Source organism: Gossypium hirsutum, chromosome A02 (genome assembly GCF_007990345.1).
Source record: "Gossypium hirsutum isolate 1008001.06 chromosome A02, Gossypium_hirsutum_v2.1, whole genome shotgun sequence".
In the NCBI taxonomy this organism is placed as follows: Eukaryota; Viridiplantae; Streptophyta; class Magnoliopsida; order Malvales; family Malvaceae; genus Gossypium; species Gossypium hirsutum.
This window is the reverse complement of record NC_053425.1, coordinates 41,462,616-41,488,063: the sequence shown is the minus strand read 5'-3', so window position 1 is coordinate 41,488,063 and position 25,448 is coordinate 41,462,616. Positions and strand designations below refer to the sequence as shown.

The 25,448-nt window shown below is 34.2% G+C and overlaps 1 protein-coding gene across 2 annotated transcripts; it reads right to left on the bottom strand.

Moving 5' to 3' along the window:
- Window positions 1-21,080: 21,080 nt before the first annotated feature.
- Window positions 21,081-25,100, bottom strand: LOC107951387 (trihelix transcription factor GTL1). 2 transcript variants are annotated; one of them, XM_016886435.2, is made up of 3 exons: window positions 24,001-25,100; window positions 22,024-23,572; window positions 21,081-21,923 (listed from the first exon to the last, which is right to left on the bottom strand). In XM_016886435.2, exons 1-3 carry the CDS (start codon window positions 24,381-24,383, stop codon window positions 21,870-21,872), a joined length of 1,986 nt encoding a protein of 661 aa, XP_016741924.1. In that variant the 5' UTR covers window positions 24,384-25,100; the 3' UTR covers window positions 21,081-21,869. The 2 variants fall into 2 exon arrangements, with proteins under 2 accessions (XP_016741924.1, XP_040942772.1); XM_041086838.1 differs by having other exon boundaries at window positions 21,081-21,941; window positions 24,001-25,029.
- Between the last annotated feature and the right edge of the window lie 348 nt (window positions 25,101-25,448).

Here is a 25,448-nt window from a genome sequence, read left to right as displayed (position 1 = left end):
CATCTCATACCGATGCATGTCCCAGACATGTCTTACACTAGCTTACATCTCGAGGCCGATGCATGTCCCAAACATGTCTTACACTAGCTTTTGTCTCAATGTCGTTGCCATGTCCCAGACATGGTTTTACACTGGCTCTCATAATATGGTCAATGCATGACCCAGACATGTCTTACACTAGCGCACAAATGACCCAAATGTCATGGCACGAATATCCGATTTGTTCCTAAGGTTCACTCGGGAGTTCTATTATCTCAATTATCATCATGTATTTTTATTATCATAATTAAGCAATTTATGCTATATCAATTCAAATACATATAATAACAATGAAGTTGTATTATTTACATACAACTTACCTCGGTACTCAAAATGTGGCGATTAGTTCGTCTTAATCCACTTGCTTCGCTTTTCCCCGATCTAGGCCCGAATTTTGTAATTCTTGATCTAGAATGATAAAAATTTATGAATTTAATCATTTTATTAATCTAGATACTCAAAAATTTAAAATTAGGCAAAATGACCATTTTACCCCTAGGTTCGAAAATCGATTTTTATCAAATTTCTTCATATCTTAAGCCTAGTCGATTAATTTTTACACTAGAAGCAGTCCAAAATTCTCAATATTTCACACCTTTATCACCTATTTTACAACTTATGCAAAATGGTCCTTTTTAGGGTTTTCATGAGAAATCTCTTCACAAAAGTTGTTTGTTTCACAATCATGGTTCATTTTCTTCCACAAAATTTCAAAAAACAACATGTCTAATATCATGGCAAAACTCTGTACTTTCAACCATTTTCCAAGATAGTCTCCTCATTTGAAAGCTCATAATACAAGGATCTCAAAAGTACAAAAATATTTAAGAAAAGCCCTTAAAATCACTTACTTGTAGAGAGACTAAGTGGCTAAAATTTCAAGCTTCAAAGACTCTACTAATGGCTAATATTTTCGGTGGAAGAAGGAAAGGTAAGAAGAGATGACAACATTTTTCTTTTATTTTATTTCTAGACAACTTTAAGTCATCAATTTACCTAACCCTTTGACTAGATGAATTTTCTTATCTCATGGCTGGCCAAGCTAAAATCCAAGGGTCTATTTTCCCTTTAAAGACCCCAAATTTAATTTTCATGGAAATTTAACACCTTTACCAATCAATTCAAGACTTTTGAACTTTATGCGATTTAGTCTTTTTTCGCGATTAAGCTCACAAACGCTAAAATTACTTCACCAAATTTTTCATGCATTAATATAAATAGGCTATAACTCTAAAATAATAATAAAATACTTTCTCCAACTTTAAATTGGTGGTCTCAAAACCACTATTCCGGCTGAGCCCAAAATCGGACTGTTACACTACGGGCATTCCGAGAAACTAATAATTATGTGAATGCGTATCTGATTCAGGTACGTTTGAAATGTATAACATGATTGAAAATGAAAGGAAAGTATTTTAACAATTGTGAACATATGATATATGTGACACCCCTAATTTGACCCTAGTCGAAAAATGGTTTCGGGACCACAAAATTGAGTCATAAAAATAATTAACCGTCATAGTTGATGCTTATTATATGTATATATGCATGTGTGAAAATTTCATGTTTGAATTTTGTTAATTGTAAGTGAATTTTATTAAATAGGACTTACGTGAGAAAATTTAGAAATGTGCTAGGCAAATGTAAAGTGGCCTATTAATGCATGTTATGAAAATGATGGGTTTGCATGTCAAATTACCCAAAATTAGAGCTAGTGGCCGGCCATGCTATGGGGTGAAACATGTTGGAAACATGTTGTGTTAGTGTGTTATGTTAGAAAGAATAAAATAAGAGGTTAGTAATAAAGTAATGAAAAGAGAGGGGTGATGAAAACAAAGTTGTCTCATCCATGCCCCCCCTCCATTGCCGTGAATTGAAGGAAGAAAACAAAAGAAAAGAAAAAAAAATGTTCATCTTCTTCTCCTACCTCTCTCAAGCCGAAACTAACCAAGAAATGGAAGAAAGCACACCTAAGGCATTCGGCCATCTTGTGTGGGGGGGGATTAAGGTATGATATCATGTGATTCTTTTGAAATTTTTGTGAAGTTGAGTTTAGTTATTGAGAGTGATGAATGTGTTTTGAGTTGATGGAATAAAAGAATGCTTAAAGATGTGTCACAACAAATTATGTGTTAAGCTAAGGTTGTTAAATTATCAATCTTTCTTCCTAGCCGAATATGTGTTTATAAAGTTGAGTTGTTAAATAGATTTTGAAGTTAGCCCATGTATTTATTTTTGAATTTAAGAAGAATGATACATTCGACTATGCTTTGATGTACTTGGATTGTTGTTCATTGAGTAAATGATTGAGGAATGGTTAGAAGAATTTGAATGCTAAACTAGTTGATTTGTTTATAATGTCCGATTATGATCATTTATAGAGATGTGAATGAATTGTTGTTATGTGAATAAATATTTGTTTGATGATATATATATGTATTCGGCAATGGGATAAAATGTGTATTAAGGTAAGTTTCATGGTGATTATGCTTGTAATGTTGGGTTAATATTCGGCATTGAGTAATGTGGGGTAAGGTGATTAATCGGCTATGAAATTAGCTAAATTGAATAGGTATGTTTAATGATATGCTTAGTATAATGTATGATCTTATAACTCGGTTTGGTATTGAGATAAAGGTTAGATGTATGATTGGATTTTGGTACGTGTTAAATTGGTCAATCAAAGATTAAATGATATGTGATTGCCAAATGTGATTGTTAAGTGAATAATATTAGTTAAGTACTTAAGCAAATCTATTGTTTTACTTAAGCTTAAGAGCAAAGAGGATCAAAGTCGGATAGGGAAAAGAGAAAATAAACGAATAGCCGTGGACATCTAATCGTCAACCACTTCCGAGGTAAGTTTTAAGTGATTAAACGTTGAGTAAATTCAATCATAATAGGACATAATGAGTTGATTTAATAAGATATGATGTGGCCATGATATGTCTTAAACTCAAATGGTAAGTTCATAAGTGTTTGGACTTGGAAATTTAAGAGCAAATTGTAAGAATTTGCTTTGGACAGCAGCAGTAATGTGATTTTAGAAAATCACTATAAATTGTTGGTGTGGAATTATAGGCTGAATAAAATATGTAATCAAATCTTAGTCAGTCTAGTTTCTTATAAAAGAGACCGTGGAAGCAAAGAAATTTCCTATAAAGAGATATTTAAAGTTGTGTGGGACAGTGTCAGAATGACTCCGAAATCCCCTGTTCTGTTTTTGGAAAATCATTATAATTTGTACAAAAATGGTTATAAGATATGATTTATATGCTTAGACTCCTTAATGAGTCTAGTTTCAAATGAAATCAAATAGAACACATTATGAATTCTGTACAATGAAAAATTTGATTCGTAGTGAAGAATGGTCAGATTAGTCAAACAGTGAAACAGGGGAAACTTTAAGAAAAATCTGGTATTGATTGGAAAAACCTAAAATTCTGGAAATTTTATGGATCGAAGATATATGAGTCTATATTCAGGAAAAATTAACGGTAAGGGATTTGGAGTTTTGTAGCTCCAGTTATAAATAATTTAGTGACTATTGCTCAGGAAAACAGCTCGTAGTGAATATGTGATTTTGTTGTAAACATGGATAAAACTTGTTTTAGTTGCTCATAAGCTATTGATTAAACCCATACATGAATTCTAAATCGTGATATTGTAAAACGATATATGAGTGTTAGACGGATCTTTGATATTAAAATTTGTGAAATTGTAAGTTTATGAGTATTCGAATATGAAATGATAGTATGGCGTGAAATTGAATTATTCATTGGAAAATGATTGATGTAGATTCGGCCAAGACAAAGTGTATACATGATAGTATATGTGGTATGCGAAGTATATTTGGATAATTGTGATGTGAATACATGAAAATTTATATTTTGAATTAGGATTTTATGTGATGAATGTGAGCATGCATATGTGTGATAAGGCCGAATGGCCAATGTGGTGAATATGAACATGCATATATGTGGTAAAGCCGAATGGCTAATGTAAAATATGTATGAGATATGTATATGTGGTAAAACCGAATGGCTAATGTGAAATATGTATGAGATATGTATATATGTGGTAAAGCCGAATGGCTAATGTGAAATATGTATGAGATATGCATATGTGGTAAAGCCGAATGGTCAATGTGAAATATATATATGAGATATGTATATGTGGTAAAGCCGAATGGCTAGTGTGAAATATGTAGGCGATGTGCGTATATTGTGGCCGAACGACCAAATGTGAAAGGTGTGTATTATTAGATATTTGATGAGGCAAATGAATTACAAATATGACAGTCGATGTGGATGTTGTAACATGTGATTAAATGTACATGAAACTTGGAAATATATTCCGGGCAAGACCCGATGACTACGTGTGGAGATTATGTCCGGGTAAGGCCCGATGACTATGTGTGGAGATTTTGTCTGGGTAAGACCCGATAACTTCGTGTGGAGATTTCGTCTGAGCTAAAGGTCTCGCCGATAATCCAAGTAGAGGTTAAAGCTATAAGACTTCGTAATAAGAATTGCTTATAAATATATTCAATGCGAAAGGTTAAACAGGTATGTACTCCAAGTTTATATGTGAGCTTGATTTGAACTAAATCATAAGGTAGTTATGTGATGCATACGAGAGCAATCTATGAGACTATTCCTATGATTATGTCACATCGGATCAGTGTGAGAGGTTATGTGAAATCATACAATATATCTATGTCACATGAGCTCACTTTTATGTGAAAGTTTATCTGCCTATTGTATATGATGAGATGTGCATATTCGGTAAAGTGATGGTATGCCGGAAGGAAGAGTGAAATAAAATATACGAACAACTATGTTATAATTTGATTGTTATCTGTTGACACTGCTTAAAACTTACTAAGCATTGTAATGCTCACTCCGTTTACTCTGTTTCCTCTGTTTTATAGATCTCATTGCGAAGCTACAGGCTCGGGGATCGTCAGCAACTAGTCACACTATCACTATCCACCGCTTGTTACTGTTATGTTTAGAATTATTTTATGGCATGTATAGAATAGACTAGTGGCGGAAGAATATTTTTGGTTAATGTATATAAGCCATGCGAAAATGGCATCTTTTGAATGTTTACTTAGTGAATTTTAAATTTTACCTCTGGCCGTGCTTAGTACTTAATTAAATGAACGATCTTTATTTCAAGAAAAAGTTCAAAATTTTACTGTTCTGACATGAGTTACAAATCCGGTAATGCCCCTTACCTATTCTGGCGACGGTTACAGGATAGGGGTGTTACAATATATGTAAGTGAATTATGGTCAAATGAGCTATATAAGACTTATGGATATGTGAATATATTTTGCCATGAGTTACATGAATAAATTGGTTTAGAATTGTGTTATGTAATAAGTTTATTTGTATATGGCTTACTAAGCTTTTAAGAGCTTACTTTGTGTGTGTTTCCAATTATTTTTTTAGATATCGAAGCTACCAAGAGCTCGGGGATCATCAAGGATCATCACTACACTATCGAACTCTATTTTGGTACCTTTTGAAAATGTGAATATTGAAGTATGCCTGTATAAGCTAGAAGTATTTGAGATATGTTTTTGAGTTATGAATATTTAGCCATGTAATATGGCTTGGTATTGGTTGTGATTATGAATAACTTTTGAGTATAATCTATGTGATGTAATATTGCCAATTTGGTGTGTTTATGGATGGCCAAAGAGAAATGGTTAATTTGGTAAGATTATGGCATGTGATTGAATGAAGTAATTTGAGATTGTGGAACATATGTTTTGGTATGACTTTGTCTTATGATTTGGCATGATTTTGGTATGAATATAAGCATGAAATTGGTTGTTAATGATATGGCATGAATGGTGTATGTTTTGACTATGTATTGGTTGGAATTCGGTATGAAATGTTTTGGTTTTGATCTTGTAGGGAGGACCCAAAATTAGGGTGGCAAGATGGCCTTGTAAATGACCTATTTTTGCCCACACGGGCGTGTGTCACTGCCGTGTTGCTCGAGGCCATTTCAAAATGAGCCTGGGTAGACCACACGGTCATACACGCGGGCGTATGCCAAGCCATGTGGCCAAGTCAATTTCGAGCATGGGCTAGACACACGGGCGTGTGATTGGCCATGCAACTCAAGTCAGTAGCCTCCCTAATTTTCACACTACCTGGCACACGGGCATGTCTTGTGGCCGTGTGGACAAGTCAGTATGTATGCTCTATTTCACCATGGCCTAGACATACAGGCATGTCTAATACCATGTGACCTCTGTAACTTAGAAAAAAAATTTAGTTTTGAAAAATTTTGTATGTGTTCGGTTTAGTCCCAACCTCTTCTTAATGCATGTTTAGGGTCTCGTTGACCTAAGTAAGGGACTCTATGATGTTGATTGACTACGATGCTTTGATGTTTGTGAATTGATCGTAAAATGTTTCGATATGTCTGGTAATGCCTCATAGCTTTAATGCAGCGACGGATACGGGTTAGGGGTGTTACAAATGTAGTTTTCAAACAATCTTATATAACCTTCACTTTTTCTTCAATTTCACGGATCAAATATATCCCAAAAAATATTCTAGTAGAATGGAGTTCTTCACTTTCGACCATATAAAGCTTCATACTGGGCCATTTGAATACTTAATTGGTAATTTTTGTTATAAGAAAATTTAACTAACGGAAAGAAAATTTCCCAGTTACCTTCAAATTCAAGAAGGCTACATTGGAGCATATCCTCGAGTATCTGAATTACTCTCTTAGATTGACCATTGGTTTGTTGATGAAATGTCATGCTAAAATTCAATTTTGTACTTAGAGCCTCGTGTAATTTACTCCAAAATCTAGAGGTAAGTCTCAGATCGCGATAAAAAATAATAGACAACGGTACACCATGCAATCTAACGATATTAGAAACATACAAGTATGTAAGCTTATCGAGTGATAAATTTGTGCGTACAGGGATAAAATGTGTAGATTTTTTTAATCGATCAACTACATCCCAAATCTCATCTTTCTTTCTTGGCAATAACGACAACCCTGACACAAAATCCATGGTGACTCATTCTCACTTCCACTCTGAAATCAACAAGTTGTAACAATTCTGACGAAGCCTGATGTTTGGCTTTCACCTATTAACAAAATCTAGAGGTAAATCTCAGATCGCGATAGTAAATAATCGAAAATGTACATCATGCAATCTGACGATATTAGAAACATACAATTATGCCAACTTCTCGAGTGATAAATTTGTGCGTACAGGGACAAAATGTGTAGATTTTTTTAATCGATCAACTACAACCCAGATCGCATCTTTCTTTCTTGGCGATAACGACAACCCTGACACAAAATCCATGGTGACTTATTCTCATTTCCATTCTGGAATCATAACAGGTTGTAACAATTCTGGCAGACCTAATGTTTGGCTTTCACCTGTTGATATATCAGACATCTCGCCACAAATTCTGAAATGTCACGTTTCATACAAAGTCACCAGTATCATTGTTTCAAGTCACTGTACATGTTATTACTAGGATGAGTCGAATAAACGCTACAGAGAGCTTCTCACAAAATCTCCTATTTAACTTTAGAATTTTTTGATACACATAATCTATCTCAGAAATACAAACTACCATCGATACCAATACGAAATTTAGTATCTTGCACTTTTCCAACCTATTCTCGTTTAGCATTCAACTCAACATCATTTTTCTGCACTTCATAGATTTGTTGCAAAAACATCGATTTAGCTTTTAATTATGCCAATATCGAACCATCACTTTAAAGCATTAGACATGTATTTATGACTCTCAAAGAATATGAGGATTTTCGACTCAAGAAATCCGCAACTATATTGGCTTTCCCTGAGTGATAGTTAATGATCAAATCATAATCTTTCAACAATTTCAATCATCTACGTTGTCTCAAATTCAGCTCTTTTTGGGACATCAAATATTTCAAAATTTTGTGGTCGGTGAAGATATGACACTTTTCTTCGTACAAATAATGTCGTCAATTTTTTAAGGTGAACACAATAGCTGCTAGCTCTAAATTGTGCCTCGGATAGTTTTTGTCGTGCAGTTTCAACTATAGGGAAGCCACAACTTTACCTTCTTGCATCAGACAACAACCCAGACCATTGAGTTAAGCGACGTTATATACCACAAATTCTTTCTCGAATTTTGGTTGGGTAAGTACGTGAGCTTCTATTAACATCACCTTCAACTACTTGAAGCTCTGTTGACATATTTTGGTCTAGCCAATCCTAAGAAACTTCTTACTTCAGTGATATTTTTCAGAGTTTCCAACTCAATATAGCAAAAATGTTGCTGGGATCAACTCATATACCGTTTGTCGATACAACATGACCTAGAAACCCTACTTCTCAAAGCCAGAATTTACATTTGCTAAATTTTGCATACAACTGTTTCTCATGCAAACAACATAATGCTCAAATGCTAGGCATGCTCAACCTCATTTCTCGAGTAAGTCAATATATCGTCGATAAAAATAACAAAAAAATTGTCTAAATACAACCAAAATATTCTATCTATTATATTCATAAATACAACTGAAGCATTTGTTAATCCAAATGTCATAACTAAAAATTCATAATGTCCATACCTAGTTTGAAAGGTAGTTTTTGGCACGTCTGTCTCTTTAACTCTGAGTTGATAATATCCCGAACGAAGGTCAATTTTTGAAAACACTTTCACCCCTTTCAATTGATCAAATAAATCATTAATACAGGGTAATAGATATTTATTTTTAATCGTGACTTTATTCAATTTTCGGTAGTGAATACATAGTTTTATTGACCCATCTTTCTTCTTTACAAATAGCACTAGCGAACCCCAGGGACACATACTCAGCCGAACAAAACCTCTGTCAGGCAACTCCTACAATTGTGCTTTAAGTTCTTTTAATACAGCCGGTGCCATTCTATAGGGAGCAATCAATATTGGAGAAGTTTTCGGTGCCAATTCAATAGCAAATTTAACCTCCCTAATTGGTGGTAACCCTGGTAATTTTTTTGTGAAAACATCAACAAATTCAAGAACAGTAGGAGCTAGTTCATGTTTCGATTCTAAAGCTTTGGTATCAATGATATAAGTTAAATATGTTTCACACTCTTTTCTAACAAGTTTCTGAGCTGACAAGAAAGAAATAATGTTGGTGACACAATCAAATCTATCCGTTTCCATATTAACCAACTCACCGTTCTCAGATTTCAATATAATCTACTTTCTTCTACAATTAACAACAATATCATGCAAAGTCAACCAGTCCATGCCGAGAAATGACATCAAAATCATTAAAGGGTAATAGCATCAAATCAGTTGGAAAGTCACAATCCCAAATTCCTAATGGTCAATTCTTACAAATCTTATTAACTAAAACACACTAACTAGTGGATTTATAATGCCCCTTACCTATATCCGACGCCGAGACAGGGTTCGAGGCATTACTGAACTTAAACGTAAACAAACATACAAAACCGAGCCATAAAATTTCATCCAAATTTAAAACTATTCAATCACATGCAAATCGTCCCTTAAAAGGGCCTACGAGGCCCAAAACATACGTTGGGAGTGGTTTGGGACTACACCGAAAATTTTTGGAACTTTTACTACACTTAGAAAATTTTCATACTTTGGAGAGTCACATGCCCATATGGGTAGGCCGTGTGGTCACACACGCCCGTGTGGCTTGGGACACGCCTGTGTCCTTAGCCTGTGTAACTCTCTGACTATGACGTCATCAACAAAATAAGGTCACACGGCCACAGCACAAGCCCATGTGCTTAGGTCGTGTGGTGAATTAAATTCTCGAAATTTAAGTGCAGACTTCACACGGCCTGGGTACACGCCCATGCCTTAAGGCCATGTCCTCCACACAGCTGAGACACACAGTCGTGTCTCTGCCCATGTGTTTACTACTGGGCATTCTGTTTTGCATTAATTAGGGTGCAGGGGACACACGGCCGGATCACACGCCCATGGGGAAAATTGTGTGTCACACACAACTTAGACACATGCTCATGTGTCTAACCATGTGGACAATTTCTAGGCTATTTTCCAAGCCATTTGCCACCCTTGAACACTCACGTACATACACTATCTTCATGGCATGCAACATGGCACCTTTAGTTACTCAAGCATTCACATACATGGTTAATTTATAACTTGGTAATGTTGAAATATCACATACTTAAACCATTAGGCCCTCATATGGCATTCCACACCAATTTCCTATCTATTTATCATTATACCATATTTATTGTCATACTCATTAATCATATTTCATACATTAAATATGCATGCCATCCATCACACTCATTAACATAATCAACCACAAGCAACCATCAAACACATACATTTAGCATATAACCCACATCTCATCACACATCCATCAAACGGCCACAACAAGCATAAACACATTTGTATGCATGCATAACTAATTAGGGTTACAGCCCAAATAGTCAATATGAGTCACCTCTAATAGCCATATACAAAATGAATCATAACATCATCATGAGCCAACACATTTGGCTAATTAATATGACACATAACAAAAAGACCAAGTCTCTATACATGCCATATTAAAAATGTTGAATCTAACTATACCAAATTTCCAATTATAGTGTGATTGAAAACTCCGACGTCCTCTGATCCCCAAGCTAGCTTGGCGACACTATAAAAAGAAAGGAAGGGGGTAAGTTTTAAAGCTTAGTAATTTCACATACAAATAATAAGCAACATAAATCATACAATTAACATAAGGCAAAATTTCATAAATGTCATCAAATTTCATAAGCATAACTTTCTCATATGCATTCTTACCACATGTTCATAGCATACCGAGATCTTTAATCATAAGTTTATGTAGACACCTATACCAACTTGCACATAATACTTACTTTCTCGTCTTTGACATGTTCATTAAGATTACCCATGGAATTTCTTTTTGAACTACCCGTTGAACACTTGGAATACTATCAGATACATCGGAATCTCACACCTAACTACCCCATATGTAGCCAACGCTAGCTTATATCACATATCACATGTTGCTTGCTTTCAAGCTATTCAAGGGTCTGCTCTCACAAGCTGATAGTCAGGATTTAGCTACACGGGCTACTCACACAAGCTATCAGGAATCCGCAACACATGCTAGACTACCCAGCCACCAATATAACATACAAGACCAGTACCTGGAACGCCAAAACATGTGTAACATATATCATGAACTCAGACCACAACTCATGAGCTCAGATTACATAGTTCCTAGTGACATGTCACTTGTATCCTAAACTATTTCTAAGGTTCAAACGAGATTCATTGATACCATATTTTCGTTGAGCTTGCTCGTAATGTCGATTTCAATATCCATAGCACCAATCACATACTCATGGAATAATCAAAGCACAATTCATAATAAAATTTAAGCATTAACACATGGTACAATATAACATTAATCATATATATATATTTACCATACATGCAATATTAAAGCATTTAAAGTATGGTAAATGTTGCATAATTTGCAAATGAACTTATCTCGATACAAAATGATATAAACGAGCCTAATCCTCGTAAACTTTGTTTTTCTCCTGATAAGATCTGAATCACGTTTTTCGTGATCTATAATGTCAAATTTAACTTGTTCAATACATACATTGTTTGAATTGACCCATAATTCATACTTTGGTAAAATTACTTTTTTATGCCTAACTTTTCACTTATTTACGCTTTAGTCCCTAGGCTCGTAAAATGAAATGCATGCATTTTCTTGGTTACCCAAGCCTAGCTGAACCCATACCATGCTCATATCAGCCCACATTTTCTTTTATTTCACATTTTTACTACTCATTTTTACACATTTTACAAACAAGTCCTTTTTAGGTGTTTTCACTAAAAATAACTTAGTAAAAGATGTTCATCACACATCAAACTTTCATAATCTTCCATTAATCATCAAAATACAACCATGTCACACATGGTTCAAATTTCATACATGAACCCTAGCTCAAAATATGGGTAGAAATGGATAGATCATGCTTCAAGGACTTCAAAAATGTAAAGAATATCAAAAACGGGGCTTGGGAGCACTTACAATCAAGCTTGAAAAGTTGAAAACCCTAGCTATGGAACCCTTGCAAATTTTGGCACACTAGGAGGAAGATGGACACAATATTTTACTTGATTTTTCCCTTTTTACTCTTTTATTTACCAAATGACAAATGCCCTTAAGGCATTTCTTTCTAATTTTTCCCATTCATGCCCATTTTTGTCCAAAATTTTAGAACTTGGTCAAATTGCTATTTAAGGACCTCTAATTAATGATCCAATGCAATTTCATGCTTGAAGCTTCTAGAACACAAGTTTTACAACTTATTCAATTTAGTCCCTAAAGTCAAATTAGACACCTTAGGCATAGAATTTCTTCATGAAAAGTTTACACAAACATGCAATCATATCATGGACCATAAAATAATTATTTCTATTTCAAATTTGTGGTCTCAAAACCACTGTTCTGACTAGACCCTAATTTGGGATGTTACAGGATTTGTTACTTTGACCACATATTCAGTTGACTTTACTAATATTCTCCTATATGTTACTAATGCAGTGCATATGTATGTATGAGTTGACCTTGAGTCAATCAAAGCATAAACAGTAGTGTCAAAGAGAGAAAATGTACCAGTGATAACACCGAAAGCTGAAGTATCCCCTCGAGTAGGAATAACGTAAGCCTTAGCAGGGGTCCATTCATCAGATTGTAGTGTAATCTCTTTCATTACACCTCTACTACCTCTAGTATTACCACAGTTTCTTGGTTGTCTTCCTCTCGAAGGAGTAACTGTAACAACCCATTCTTCAATGGTGTCGGAAACAATGGTTTTGGGGCCACAAATTTGATGAGTAAGTTCGTAAATATTATTATTTAATATTTACGAGTCAAATATGGTATTAAAATAAATTTTGAATTGACAATTTATGTTGTTCGAATGAACAATTAGGTTCAAGTGGTAAGACCACAAAGTCAAGTGGTTTTAAAAAATGAGGTATGAGACCTTGTTTCTATTAACTGAGTTGTAAATATTTTTATAAATATTTATGGAGTGTTATTAAGGTTGTATTAAAGTTTCGTTAAGAAATTTTAATGTTTAGATAGTTAATTAATTAAAAAGGATTAAATTGTAAAAGATGCAAAGGTTGAATTCTAGGTGTCTAATAGCTATGAAAAGGTGAATTGTTGGACTTAATTGGTAATTATACCAATTGAATTTTTGGTGTACGTTTTGGGTAATTAAAAGCTTGAAATTTGGTTGATTTTTAAATGGACAAACTTGTAATGTCATAATTAATTGAAATTAAAAGAAACAAAAGGCTTAAATATTATCATCTTTTTGGTTTCTTCTCTAACACAACTGAATATCCATGGAAAATTAAGCTAGGTTTCGGCCAAGGTGATTTCTTTATGCATGGTAAGTAATTTTTACTTATTTTTCGTGGATTTGATGTTTTATCTTATCGTATTAGCTTAATTTAGCTAACTCGGGGGTCAATTTTTAAAATTTTTGAATGTTTAGAATTTCATCATAGATGAATTTGAATGTTTTTGAAATTTTATGATAGAATCTTAAGCTTGATTGCTAGATAAGACTTTTTTGTAAAGTAATTTTTTGTAATTTTAATGTTTAAGGACTAAAATGTGAAATTAGTAAAAGTACAAGGGATTGTGTGAAATAATAGAAAGTATGGGTTGTAGTGAGGTCCCAATAAATTTGGCTAAGCTTGAAATTTTATAAAAATGGTTAATTTGCATGTTTTAAGCTCAAGGACTAAATTGAATAAAAATGAAAAGTTAGGGGCAATTTTGTAAAAATTTCAAAAAGGACTAAATTGCATAAAATGAATTGGTTTGCTATCTACATTAATGAATTGAATGAAATTATTAATTTAGATCAAGAACGTTTTGAAAATCGAGACGAAGAGGAAATTACCAAATAGCCTCTATACTTAATCATTGTCGTAATTTAGTTAGGTAAGTTTGTATCTTTGAATAACTTTTTAATGTTATTTTGATTATATATGTTATTGTACTATTTATCATTTAAATAAATGATTGAACTTCAACGACGTTACGACGATTATTGAGCCCTGTTTGAACCTTAGGAATATATAAGATACAAATGACATGTCATTAGGGTTACCATGTTTCGAGTGCTGGTCCTAAATGTCCTACCGACGATTGAGGTCCGGTATTTGTTATGAATACTCATTAGCTTGTCTAAGTAGCATCATGTAGCTTACATTTTGACCGTCAACTTGTGTGAGCAGACCCATTTTACAGCTCGAGTGAGTAGCGATGTAAAAGAAAAAGAAAGGAAAGATTACATGTGTAGCACACTTCATGTGAGTTTTCCTGCATATTTGATGTTATTCTAAGTTGTTCAACGGGCATAAAAAAGAAAGGAATGGTAAGCATTCAAATGAATTATGTCATGAATCCATGTAAAGGATTGAAATAGAAATGTTTAATGAAAGTATACCTATGTTTATGAAATGATGATTTCAAGTGAACTATGTTTTAATGTAGTAACATGTATTATTGGTAATGCTTAGGCTTATGCCGAGCTTATGGCTAGATTATATCAGACTTAACCTAAATTATATACATTGAAATAGTAAGTTTCCAAATGGAAATATACTTATGTTCATGAAAAGGTGGTATGAATCAAAAGATTATTTTCTTATGAAATGACTTATCATGTGGTTGATTCCAAAAGAGTTGTATAAATGTACTAACTTGTGTATTGATAACGATGTTTAGTCTTGTGTCAAGCTTGTGGTTATGTTTGATGTTTAAGCTTATGTCTTGTATTATGCAAATGAAACGAGTAAGAAAAGGTAATCAAATGGTAAGTTCATAATTGAAATGTAATATGACGATAAAAAGGATTGATAAGTTGAATGACGTACTTATATGTGAGAAATTTACTTATGCTATGGATGAATTTATCTATTTCATGGATAAATGTACTAATTCATGAATTCATAATGTTATTTAAGCTTATGCTAAGTAAATAGAATGGTAAGTAAGTAAATGGAATGGTTCATAGTCTCATGAAAAGGTTAATGATTGTGTAATATGTCTTATAAAATCCTATTATGATAGGAATATATATATATGATGTTAATGAACTTGCTCATTTGTGAGTTCATGGTAATATAGTTTGATAAATCCTATGGCATTGGTATAGGTTTATATTTACCCTATAAAGTTTCATTATTGAAATGGGATATTATGTTTAAAGTTTATACGAGCTTACTAAGAATTCATTTCTGACATAATTACTTTTCTTTACTTTATAGATTATAGGAAACTCAATTGGTTTGGAAGCTCTCCGGATATCTATCACATTATCCAGCAATTATATCGGTAGTTTTGATGTGTTGGTTAGGGTTATAATGGCATGTACGGGTGGACTTGTGTTTGAATGTTATTTGATGAATTTGGCATGTATATGTTATTTGAATTGATGTACTTTTGGTACTTTTGATGCCTTGTTGGAATGTGTTAAAATGGCTAAGTTTTAATGGCCAATATGCTATGTGATGGAATATTTGAAAAATGGTCAAGATAAGTTATGTTTTCGAAAGGTATTAGATTTGATGTGCATGATGGAAATGTGGTATGTTTACATGTTTAGGTAAAATATGAATGAAATGCATTTTTGGTGCCTTGTATGGCATATTGGTTGTATGGATTTGGTCTTTTGAATTGGTCATTTTATGCATGTTTTGGTAAGGTTTTGAAGCTTTGAAGAGGTGCACAAAATGTTTGTAGGTACATGTTAGGGCTAGTGAGGGAAATAACTTGGTTTTGGCCAATTTCATGTCCACCTGAGACACGGGTGTGTGACTCAGTAGTGTGTGACACATGGCCATGCAACACAGTCGTGTGTACCTGTAGGTTTCAAGGTTTACAAGTCAGGCAGTTACACAGCCTAGCAAATGGCATGGTACACGGGTGTGTGAGGCCATTTTGAGAGTTACATGGCCTGAAACATGGGCATGGGGCTTGGCCCTATGACCCAACTTCAAAAGTTACACAGGCACGGGCACGGGTTGAGACACGGCTATGTATCCCTATTTTGAGTGCTACAGGGCCTGGCCACATGGTCGTGTGACCCCTGCGGTTCAAATTTTCTAACTTTTTCCTGAACTTTCCAATTGATTCTAATTTAGTCTCGAATTGTTTCTAATGTTTTTTTATAGCATTGAGGGCTCGATTAAGGGATAATAAGCATGTGAATGAATGATTTATGCTATGTTTATATTAATGTTTGGAAATGCATGTTTTTATGTTACAGTTTGACGGTAATGCTCCGTAACCTTATTCCAACGATAGATACAGGTTAGGGGTGTTAAAGTAACCTCCGATCTCATATTCTAAATTTTGTCTCGGTCAGATCTTCCAAGTCAATCTTTGAGGAAATGATCTAGCAAACCACATCTGAAACAAGATCCCATTTTCAGCCAGTACTCTCCAAAATGATTTCTATTGTAATGTTACATTTAGGCTTGTTAGCATTTTGAACACTGCTGACATTGGCTACAAAAGTGGCTTGAGGCCTCGAATTACTTTGCTTCACTTGATCTATTCCCCAAAATCCAAATAGGTCTGAAAAATGATTGTGAGTTTCTTTCATTTTCTTCAAGGGGGAGGAAAAAGATTTACCCAAATTCCATTTACCAGTAAACTTTTTCTTTTCTTTATTGATATCCTCCATCTTCTGAGCTCTTTCAAACAACACAATAAATTCTTTCAGTTTGAGAGCCTCCACAAGTAACTGAATTTCTTCGTTCAAGCCTTCCTTAAGCCAAGTACAAATGTTGGCTTCTGTTGGAACTATTGCACGAGTATATTTACTGAGTCGGACGAAATACTTCTTATATTGAACTACTGTCCTGTGGCCCTATTTTAACTCGAGGAATTCTTTCTTTTTCTTATCTAAATATCGTTTACTGAAGTATTTCTTTTGAAACTCAGTCTAGAAGAATTCCCAACTCAATCGGTCTTTCGATACTACTACTGTCAATGTTATTCACCACTAATATGCTTCTTTCAGTAATGAAACAACACACCTTAAACAATATTCTAGAGAGGACATCAATTCATCTAATATCACCATTCACTTATAACAAATTATACTATCATTTTCGTTCCATAAGTCTTGTTTTTACCTGATGAACTATAGCGAAATAACATTGGATAATAAGGATAGAAATTCTCACATGAGCTGTGAATATAATGCTCACACAAGTTGTGAATATAATGCTCGCACGATTTGTGAATATGGGTCTACTCACATAAGTTGTGGGTCAGGATGATAACATTACACAATGTTGCTCACACAAGCTGTGAAGAATCCACAACAAATGCAAGAACTTAACCATAGATAAAACTTCCAATACCAACACTTGAAACAGTAATAACCCTAATGACATGGCATTTGTATCCTAGTCGTTCACTATATTCATATGGGCCTCCTTTTATATCCATAACTTCATGTCATTTAAACATCAACATATTAGCATGAACTCAATTATATTCATTTCCTTTTTTAGTCACCAACACCAATTATACTATTCCCTAGAATTTAATCCAACCAATATTTAAGATTACAACACAAAGAAATTCAATCATAGTCATACATAAAAATATTAAATCACAAAGGTAATATCAGCTTATACACTATATGTACTTACCTAAATAGGATCAGCAACAAACACGACACTAAGGACTACTCAACAATTTTTCTTTTTCCACGTTTGTCTACCGGTTGATTCGTTTCTTAATATATAATATAATTTAATTCAATTATCAACTGCTATTACCTTATAATGTCAAAATATATGCACATGACCCTTAAGTAATATTTATATTATTACCCTAAACTTATATCTTTTACTCAATTTAGTCCCTAAAACTGAAACTTACATATTTTTCACAATTAAACCAAAAAACCTAGTGCTAAATTCAATATATTCCCTTAACAACCCCTAAGTAACTAAATTTTACAAAATTTTCTTGTTAAATTCAATATTTTATCAATTCAGTCCCTAAACTCAAAACTAACTAAAATTACTTTACAAAATAATACTATTTATCAACCAAACTCATGAACCTATCATTTAACGACATAAACATCTAAAAGTCATTAATGACAAGTTTCTAAACCTTTAACAATTTTCCTAAATAGTCCCTGGGTTAGCTAGATTAAGCTACAATGATCTCAAAAACATAAAATTTATGAAAAATGGACTAAGAAAACACTTACATGCAATGAAGAAATTGAATCGAACACTTCAAGCTTTCTTTCAATGGTTTTTCAGTAAAAAAAATTATAGGATGAAGAAGATGATATTTTAATTTATCTTGTTATGTTAAAAAATTCACCTACTTACCAAACTAACCTTAAGTTAAACTTTTAATTTCTTTAAACAATAGCCTTTAACCATCCATTATTATTTCTAATGATATAATTACCATATAAATCCATCTAGTCATGTTTCTTTAGTCATTAAACACATTTAAATTAATAGCGATTAAATTAACACATTTAGTCCTTTTTACCTAATTAACCAACTAAACATCAAAATCACTACACCAAACTTTAATACGACACTCTAATAGACTCATAAATATTAAATAAATAATATTTACTGACTCATTGGTTAAAATTGTGGTCTCGAAATCACCGTTTCCAATACCACTGAAAAATGGTTGTTACAATTGGTCCTTATATTTTTTTTCATTTTGAGCAATTTAATTTTTTTTCTTTTATGTTCTTTGAAATTTCCTTTTTTTTCTTTTTTTTCCATTCTCTTCTCATTCTTTCTTTGTTTTCCTCTCTTCTCCATTTCTTCTAACATAGTTTTTCTATGTTTTCCATTTGTTAAAACTAGTCACTATACTTTTATTTTTCTTGAACAATTTAATTTTTTAATTTCTTTATTTTTCTTTTCTTCTTCCCTTTTATTTTCTCTTTTCTCATATTTTTCACTATAGAAATATAATCTTTGCCCGCCAAATAAACCAAGTCCTTATGTCTTTCACATGATTCCTAAATTGAATTTCACTCAAAATTGAATATCAATAATTTTTAGTCAAATCTCAATTTGAATATAACCTAATTTTGAAACTAAATTTGGATCTAACTAATTAATATAAAAAACCATATCCTTAATCAAATTTAAACATAAATTGAATCTTTATATTCAAAACAATTTTTTTTCCATTTTCAAACTTTTACAAAATTGTGTAGATTAATCCTTTCATTTTCTTTTATTTTTTGATGAATAAAATTAAGCAAATGAAAAAATTAATCTAAAACTTCTTGGATATTCCCAAGGAATCTTGATTGGAAGCCGAGCATGGATGAACCGAAGAGAGAAAAGGAGCATGGAACTAAACTGATTTAGGTAAAGTTGAGGGCAAGTTTCGTATGGTGGTTGTTTTAGTCATTGAGAGTGTAGAGCTCATTTGAAGAATCCATGAAAAAACATAGTTTCGAGAGGACGAGAATGTTGTAGGTAAGATAGATAAGGTGGTCGCAAGGGTTGGTTAAGAGGTTAAGGGAACAACCTTGAGAAACTTGGTTGAGGGTGAACGATTACAAGTCCCGGCTGGCGAGGTCTTTGAGTGAGGCGAGCTTGTGGACTAAGTCATTGAGAGATCCAAATTGGTTCGTTAAAGTGATGATGGACGATGAGGGTTTGTAATTGTAGGTTGAGAATATGCGAAGCTAGTTTTATTTTGGATTCAGCTTTCGCCTTTTCTTTTTTCATAAACATAAAAAAAGTTTTAAGAAATGGAAAACATAGAAATATTTCATTAAAAGAGATTGAGAAAGGAAGAAAACAGAGGGAGATGTAGAATAGAATGGAAAATAAAGAAAAAAAAAGGAAAGTTAAAAGAACATAAAAGAAAAAAAATTAAATTGCTCAAAGCGAAAAAATATGGGGACCAATTGGATAATTTAACCTAAAATTTTTACTTGAAATGATGATTCAATGTGCCATGTTAGCTTACCGTTATACCATTAATGATAATCAACAGTTCAATGACTAAAATGTTATAACACGTTAACGTAAGTGACTAAAACATAACATTTCAAACATAAGTGACTAAAATGTAACTTGAGGTAAACAAAAGTGACTATTTTGATAGTTAACCCTTCTTTAAATATTAAATTAAGTTAACCTCTTCGCCCAATGGCAAGAGCATTATGTTGTAGGCATGAGATAACCTCTTCGCCCAATGGCAAGAGCATTATGTTATATGCATGAGGGCCTAGGTTTAATCCCAAGCAGCCCTATTCCCCTCCCCCAATTATTAAAAAAAAAATTGAGTTAATTTCATCTATCAACCTACAATTGTGAAATGCATAAAAAACCATTTTTTAACAAAATAAGTTATATTATTATGAGGTATTCTTTTTCATAAATTTTTTATATAAAATTAAGGAAAACTCACACATAATGATATTTTAACTTAAAACAATAGTTCGAATAGTTCAATAACTATTTTGTAACTTTTTAAGTTTGAGTAACCAAACATGAACTTGCTAATAGTTTAGTGACCGTGAATGTAATTTACCCTATATATATATTAGTTTTGCCCGTTTAAACTCTATATTTGGTCACCAATATGTAAAAATTGAAACATCTAAAAATCCAAAATAGTCGGATGATAAAAAAGATAAAATTAAATAATTTACCCACATTATAAAGGGGAATACAGATAGATACGTTCAAAATTACAGATTCAACACTAAACAATTGAAAAATGGAAAGAAATATGGGTTTAACAGTAAAATCAAACAGCACAAAATACACGGGAAAATTATTATCGCAAATGGCAACCATAATCACATAACTCAAGCTCATGGAATAACACACAACCGTAATAATAATATAACAAATGGAAGAAAAAGGAGGGAGAAAGGGAATTTGATGACCACAAAGTTAAAAACAGGAAAGAACCATTAACATCTAAGTGCGCATTACACAGTTGACAAAGATGATCACAAAAAAATGGAAATTTGCAAAAAAAGGATGGAAACTTGTCATGATTTTGTTTTTCATTTCCATTTCTTCATTGAAACCAAGCATGCAAGAGAAAAAAAATAAAAACTGATGAACAAGGAAAAACTTATGAAATGTAAAATAAATTAGCATGTGCTTCTCCTACTTACACGAAATTACAATAACTTGGTCACTGACTGATCTTCTATTCTCTTCCTTTCTATGGTACTTTTGATGGTTTTTTTTTTTTTTATATTGATGTTGCTGGTATACCAAACCTAAGCTTATTTTCATCTGCTTCAATTCAATCTATCTTCTCGTTTCCTTTTTGAAACGAAATTCCTTTATTCACCAACAAATCAAAGAACTGAAAATTATGATAAGATATAAATGCAAGTGGGATGGGACTGCATGACTTCCAAGAAGTCTGTTTCAGACTTTCAGTATCAGCAAGGCTTTTTTGAAGAAAGAAGGAAAAAAAAAACAATGACAAAGATGATCATGATACTGAAATTATTGAAAGGCTGACGGAAGGACTGAGAAGTTGAAGTAGGAGAGAAACAAAACTTGTGCAGAGATAAGTACATAGGGTACAGTTTCAATGATGGAGCTGCCTGACATGGGCAAAAGTATCCCTCTCTCGTTCTCTTCATGGTCCATATATATTCTCACTATAAGGTTAGTCAACCTTATAGATCATAGCCATTAGCCATCCACTGCATGTTGTTGCTATTGCATTTGCATCTCTTGCTCCTCCATCAGCTTCCTCACAATATCTTCTGACTAAAATAATCATATGAACTGGTTTTATGATTATCCAAATGCAAAAAGGGGAAATTGAAAATATGGTGACGAGTAAAAAAAGACAAGAACATAAATTTACCTTCTTGGTGGCTCTACCGTTTCCTTTTCCAAAGAGACTCCCAGGTGAATTTTCTTTGCTTGTCAGTACATCAATAGTGGTTCCAGTTTTATTTTCAGATTGATCATGACTAGGCTGTGGTGCTTCCATAGGAGGATCTTGATGCTGTTGTGATGTTTCTCCTTCAAGCCTATTCTGGTCACTGAAGCTACTGGAACCACTTCCAAGTATTTTCTTACGGTAAAGGGCATCGAGTTGATGAAAATATGGGCAGGTTTTGGCATCCTCGGGGCGTTTCTTGTTACTTTCTTTGACCTTTTTGAAGTATTTGTTGATGTTCTCCCATTTTTCCTTGCATCGTTTGGCGCTTCTTTTATAGCCCATCCTGCTCATACCAACGGAGATTTCTTCCCAAAGAGGACCCTTGGGCCCAGCCTCTTGATATCTGGTTTCAAGCCCACTTCTTAGGTTTATAAGTGCTAGAACCTCGGCTTTAGGCCATCTAGACGATGCAGGCTCAATGCCCTCGCTCCCACCAATTTCCTGTGGTGGCACCTTTTGCTCCGGGATAGGCATTATCACTTCCGAAGGTATAGGCTCCTGTTGTTGATTATGCTTCACAAGAAGTTGGGTATTTTGAGCTTGTTGCTGCTGTTGATGGTGCAAATGTGACTTTTGCTGCGGTAACGATGGTGGATGATGTAATGGTGGAGCCGCTGTAGGAATTGGAGTCGGTGGTTGAACAACTGGTGTGGCTGGTTGTGTCAGCGGAGGTGGAACCGAGGGGATAGTACTAACAGTTGTGGGTAACTGAATGGTCTGACCAGTAATCTTCTGCAAAAAGGAAATAATGAAAGCATCCCTAGAAGAAGCAATGGCTCGTTCTTGAGCTATAAGTTCATGTTCGCGGGCCAATCTTGCCATCTCTTGTCTTTTCCAAGCTTCTTCTCTAATCATCCTATCTTGCTCTCTCTTCTCTATGGATTCTAAAAACGTTTGCTGCAACGCTTCTTGTTTCTGCATCACCTGTTTCATTAAACCCTCAAAGAACTCCATCATCCTCTTCCTGCTACTACTACTACCACCCTCTCTTGACGACGACTGCCTTTTACGTTTACGACTAGTGCCACCCATGTCCGTCGACGGTTCCCTCCAGATTTCATCTTCATCTTCAAAGCCCTGAGAAGAGGAAGAGCTATTAGAAGAGAAGCTGATTCCAAATGGAGTGGCAGGAGGAGGTGGTGGAGCGGATCCAGGCATGGGTAACATAGACGAGGACATTGGGATAGCAGTTGTAGTAGGTGGAATCCTGACGGAAGAGATGGGCATAGGGATTCCAATCGAAATGGGAGCCACGTCGAGGCTGGCGGAGGTGGCTGGCGTGATGGGTGGTTTTGACAGAGTGGCAGAAGTTGTATTGAGAGCCTCTAGCTCGCTGAAAAACTTGTAACTCTTACCATCTTGACGCCCACCTCGACCATCTTTCGTCCGCTTGTAGTACTTGTGGACGTTCTCGAATTTTTCCTTGCACTTTTTGGCACTCCTTTTGTAACCAAGTTCCGCTAACTTCCTGCCAAACCCAGCCCCTTGTTTACTCACATAACACATAATCAAACTCTTCTTTTAAAATTAAAAGGAATTTCTCTCGGGATTTTCAAATTCTGGGTTGCTAATTTCAAAAGACGTGAATAATACTACTAGTGGTAAGTAAAAAAATAAAGAGGAATATATATACATATACATATAATATAAAAATGGAAAAGATTGGATTGGTTAGAGTTCATGCAGCGGATCTGGGCCTTTTCAGCCTTTACTTATTCTTTAATTAATTATAAAAAGAAAAATGAAGATGCCCCAGCTCGTGAATTGTGATGGAAACAGATAGAAACCATGTGCTTATGGAGAGAAATGCATTCAGGAAATGATTATAAAATTTTTTACTGGAATTTGCTGTAATTTTATTATTTAAGGAACTGAAATTGGGTTTGTTTGATTTACCTGGAAACATCTTCCCAAAGAGGGCCTTTGACGGTGGCATCACGAAAAATACCATCCATATCTGATCTAATCTTCAGAAGTGCAAGAGTCTCTTGACGGGGCCACCTATTGCCACTTGCAACTCCACCAGCTCCCCCTCCTACGCAGCCGTGGTCGTCACCTAGTCGATCCCCTTCATCTCCTTCCTCGGCTAACCTCATCATCAATTCATCGGGATTCCCAATGGCAGCAGCTGGTGGCCTGTAACTTATAGGAGATGCCTCTTCCAACTGCTCCGACTGTTCGCTCACCATGTGACTGCTACTCGTTGCATCAGTCGTTGGACCACCACCCATCTCCCCATATTGAGATTGATGCCCTCCGCTGCCGCCGCCTTGCTGCATCTACTTGGAAATCTGTTTTGTTTTATTTTTCTCCCACCAATAATAATCTTTCATATCCTATGAATGTTGCATGAAGATTGTTCCACTTCCATTTGTTCTTATAAATACCATACACAACAATTCACTTCAATTCACTCACTCACTGTGTTTGCTCTTTCTCCGCCCTCCTCCCCCACACAGCTTCGATGCGAGAGGGGGGAGCCGCTCCGGTGATCGACACGTTGTAATGGGGTCTAACCCAGTTAACCAAAAAAATAAAAACAGAGAAAGTTGGGTGAGAAATTGGACGATGTTAAATAGATAAGATCGAAGAGAGAAGAGTTAGTGGTGACCTCTTCGAGAAGTAAAAAAAGAAAAGGGAGGGAGGTGAGCTAGCAGCAGTAAAGAAGAAAGAGAGGAAGAGGAGGAGGAAAGGGTATAATCATAATCAACTGCGCCTATCGATCTGAAGAAAAATAATAATAAAGGACAGAATAAAGAAGAAAGAGAGAGAGAGAGAGAGAACAAATGAATGGAGATGACGATTACGAGGATGATGATGATTAAGAGAGAGAGAGAGAGAGAGAGAGAAATAAAGAGGGGGGGGGGAGGGAGGTGGGGGGGAAATGAAAATGAAGATGAAACTGAAATCATAGAAATGATAAAACAAAAACAAAGGGAGGTATAGATGATGCTTTGTTGTCAGGAGCTTTGTCACTTTGCAGCTAATAATTGTTAAACCCACTTTTGCCTCCTTACATTTCTTCTTATTCAATTATTCCCTCTTTTTTCCCCTTTTAAACAATTTAATTACGCTCTCAATTATATATTTATATATATGAAATTTAATTTATAATTAAATATAAATTTAATTTTATATTATTTAATTTAATAATTGGAATTCAATTAAATTGAATTTTATACATGATTAATATTACTCAAGCATAAAATATTAAATAAGTGAATAAAAATATTAAATCTAAATTTATAAGATTTTGTATTCTAAATTTGAGTTGTAAAGTTCTTCACTACCATTTTAAAGAAGTATACTTTTTTCGTAATTCGTAATTCAATTTGACAAGTTAT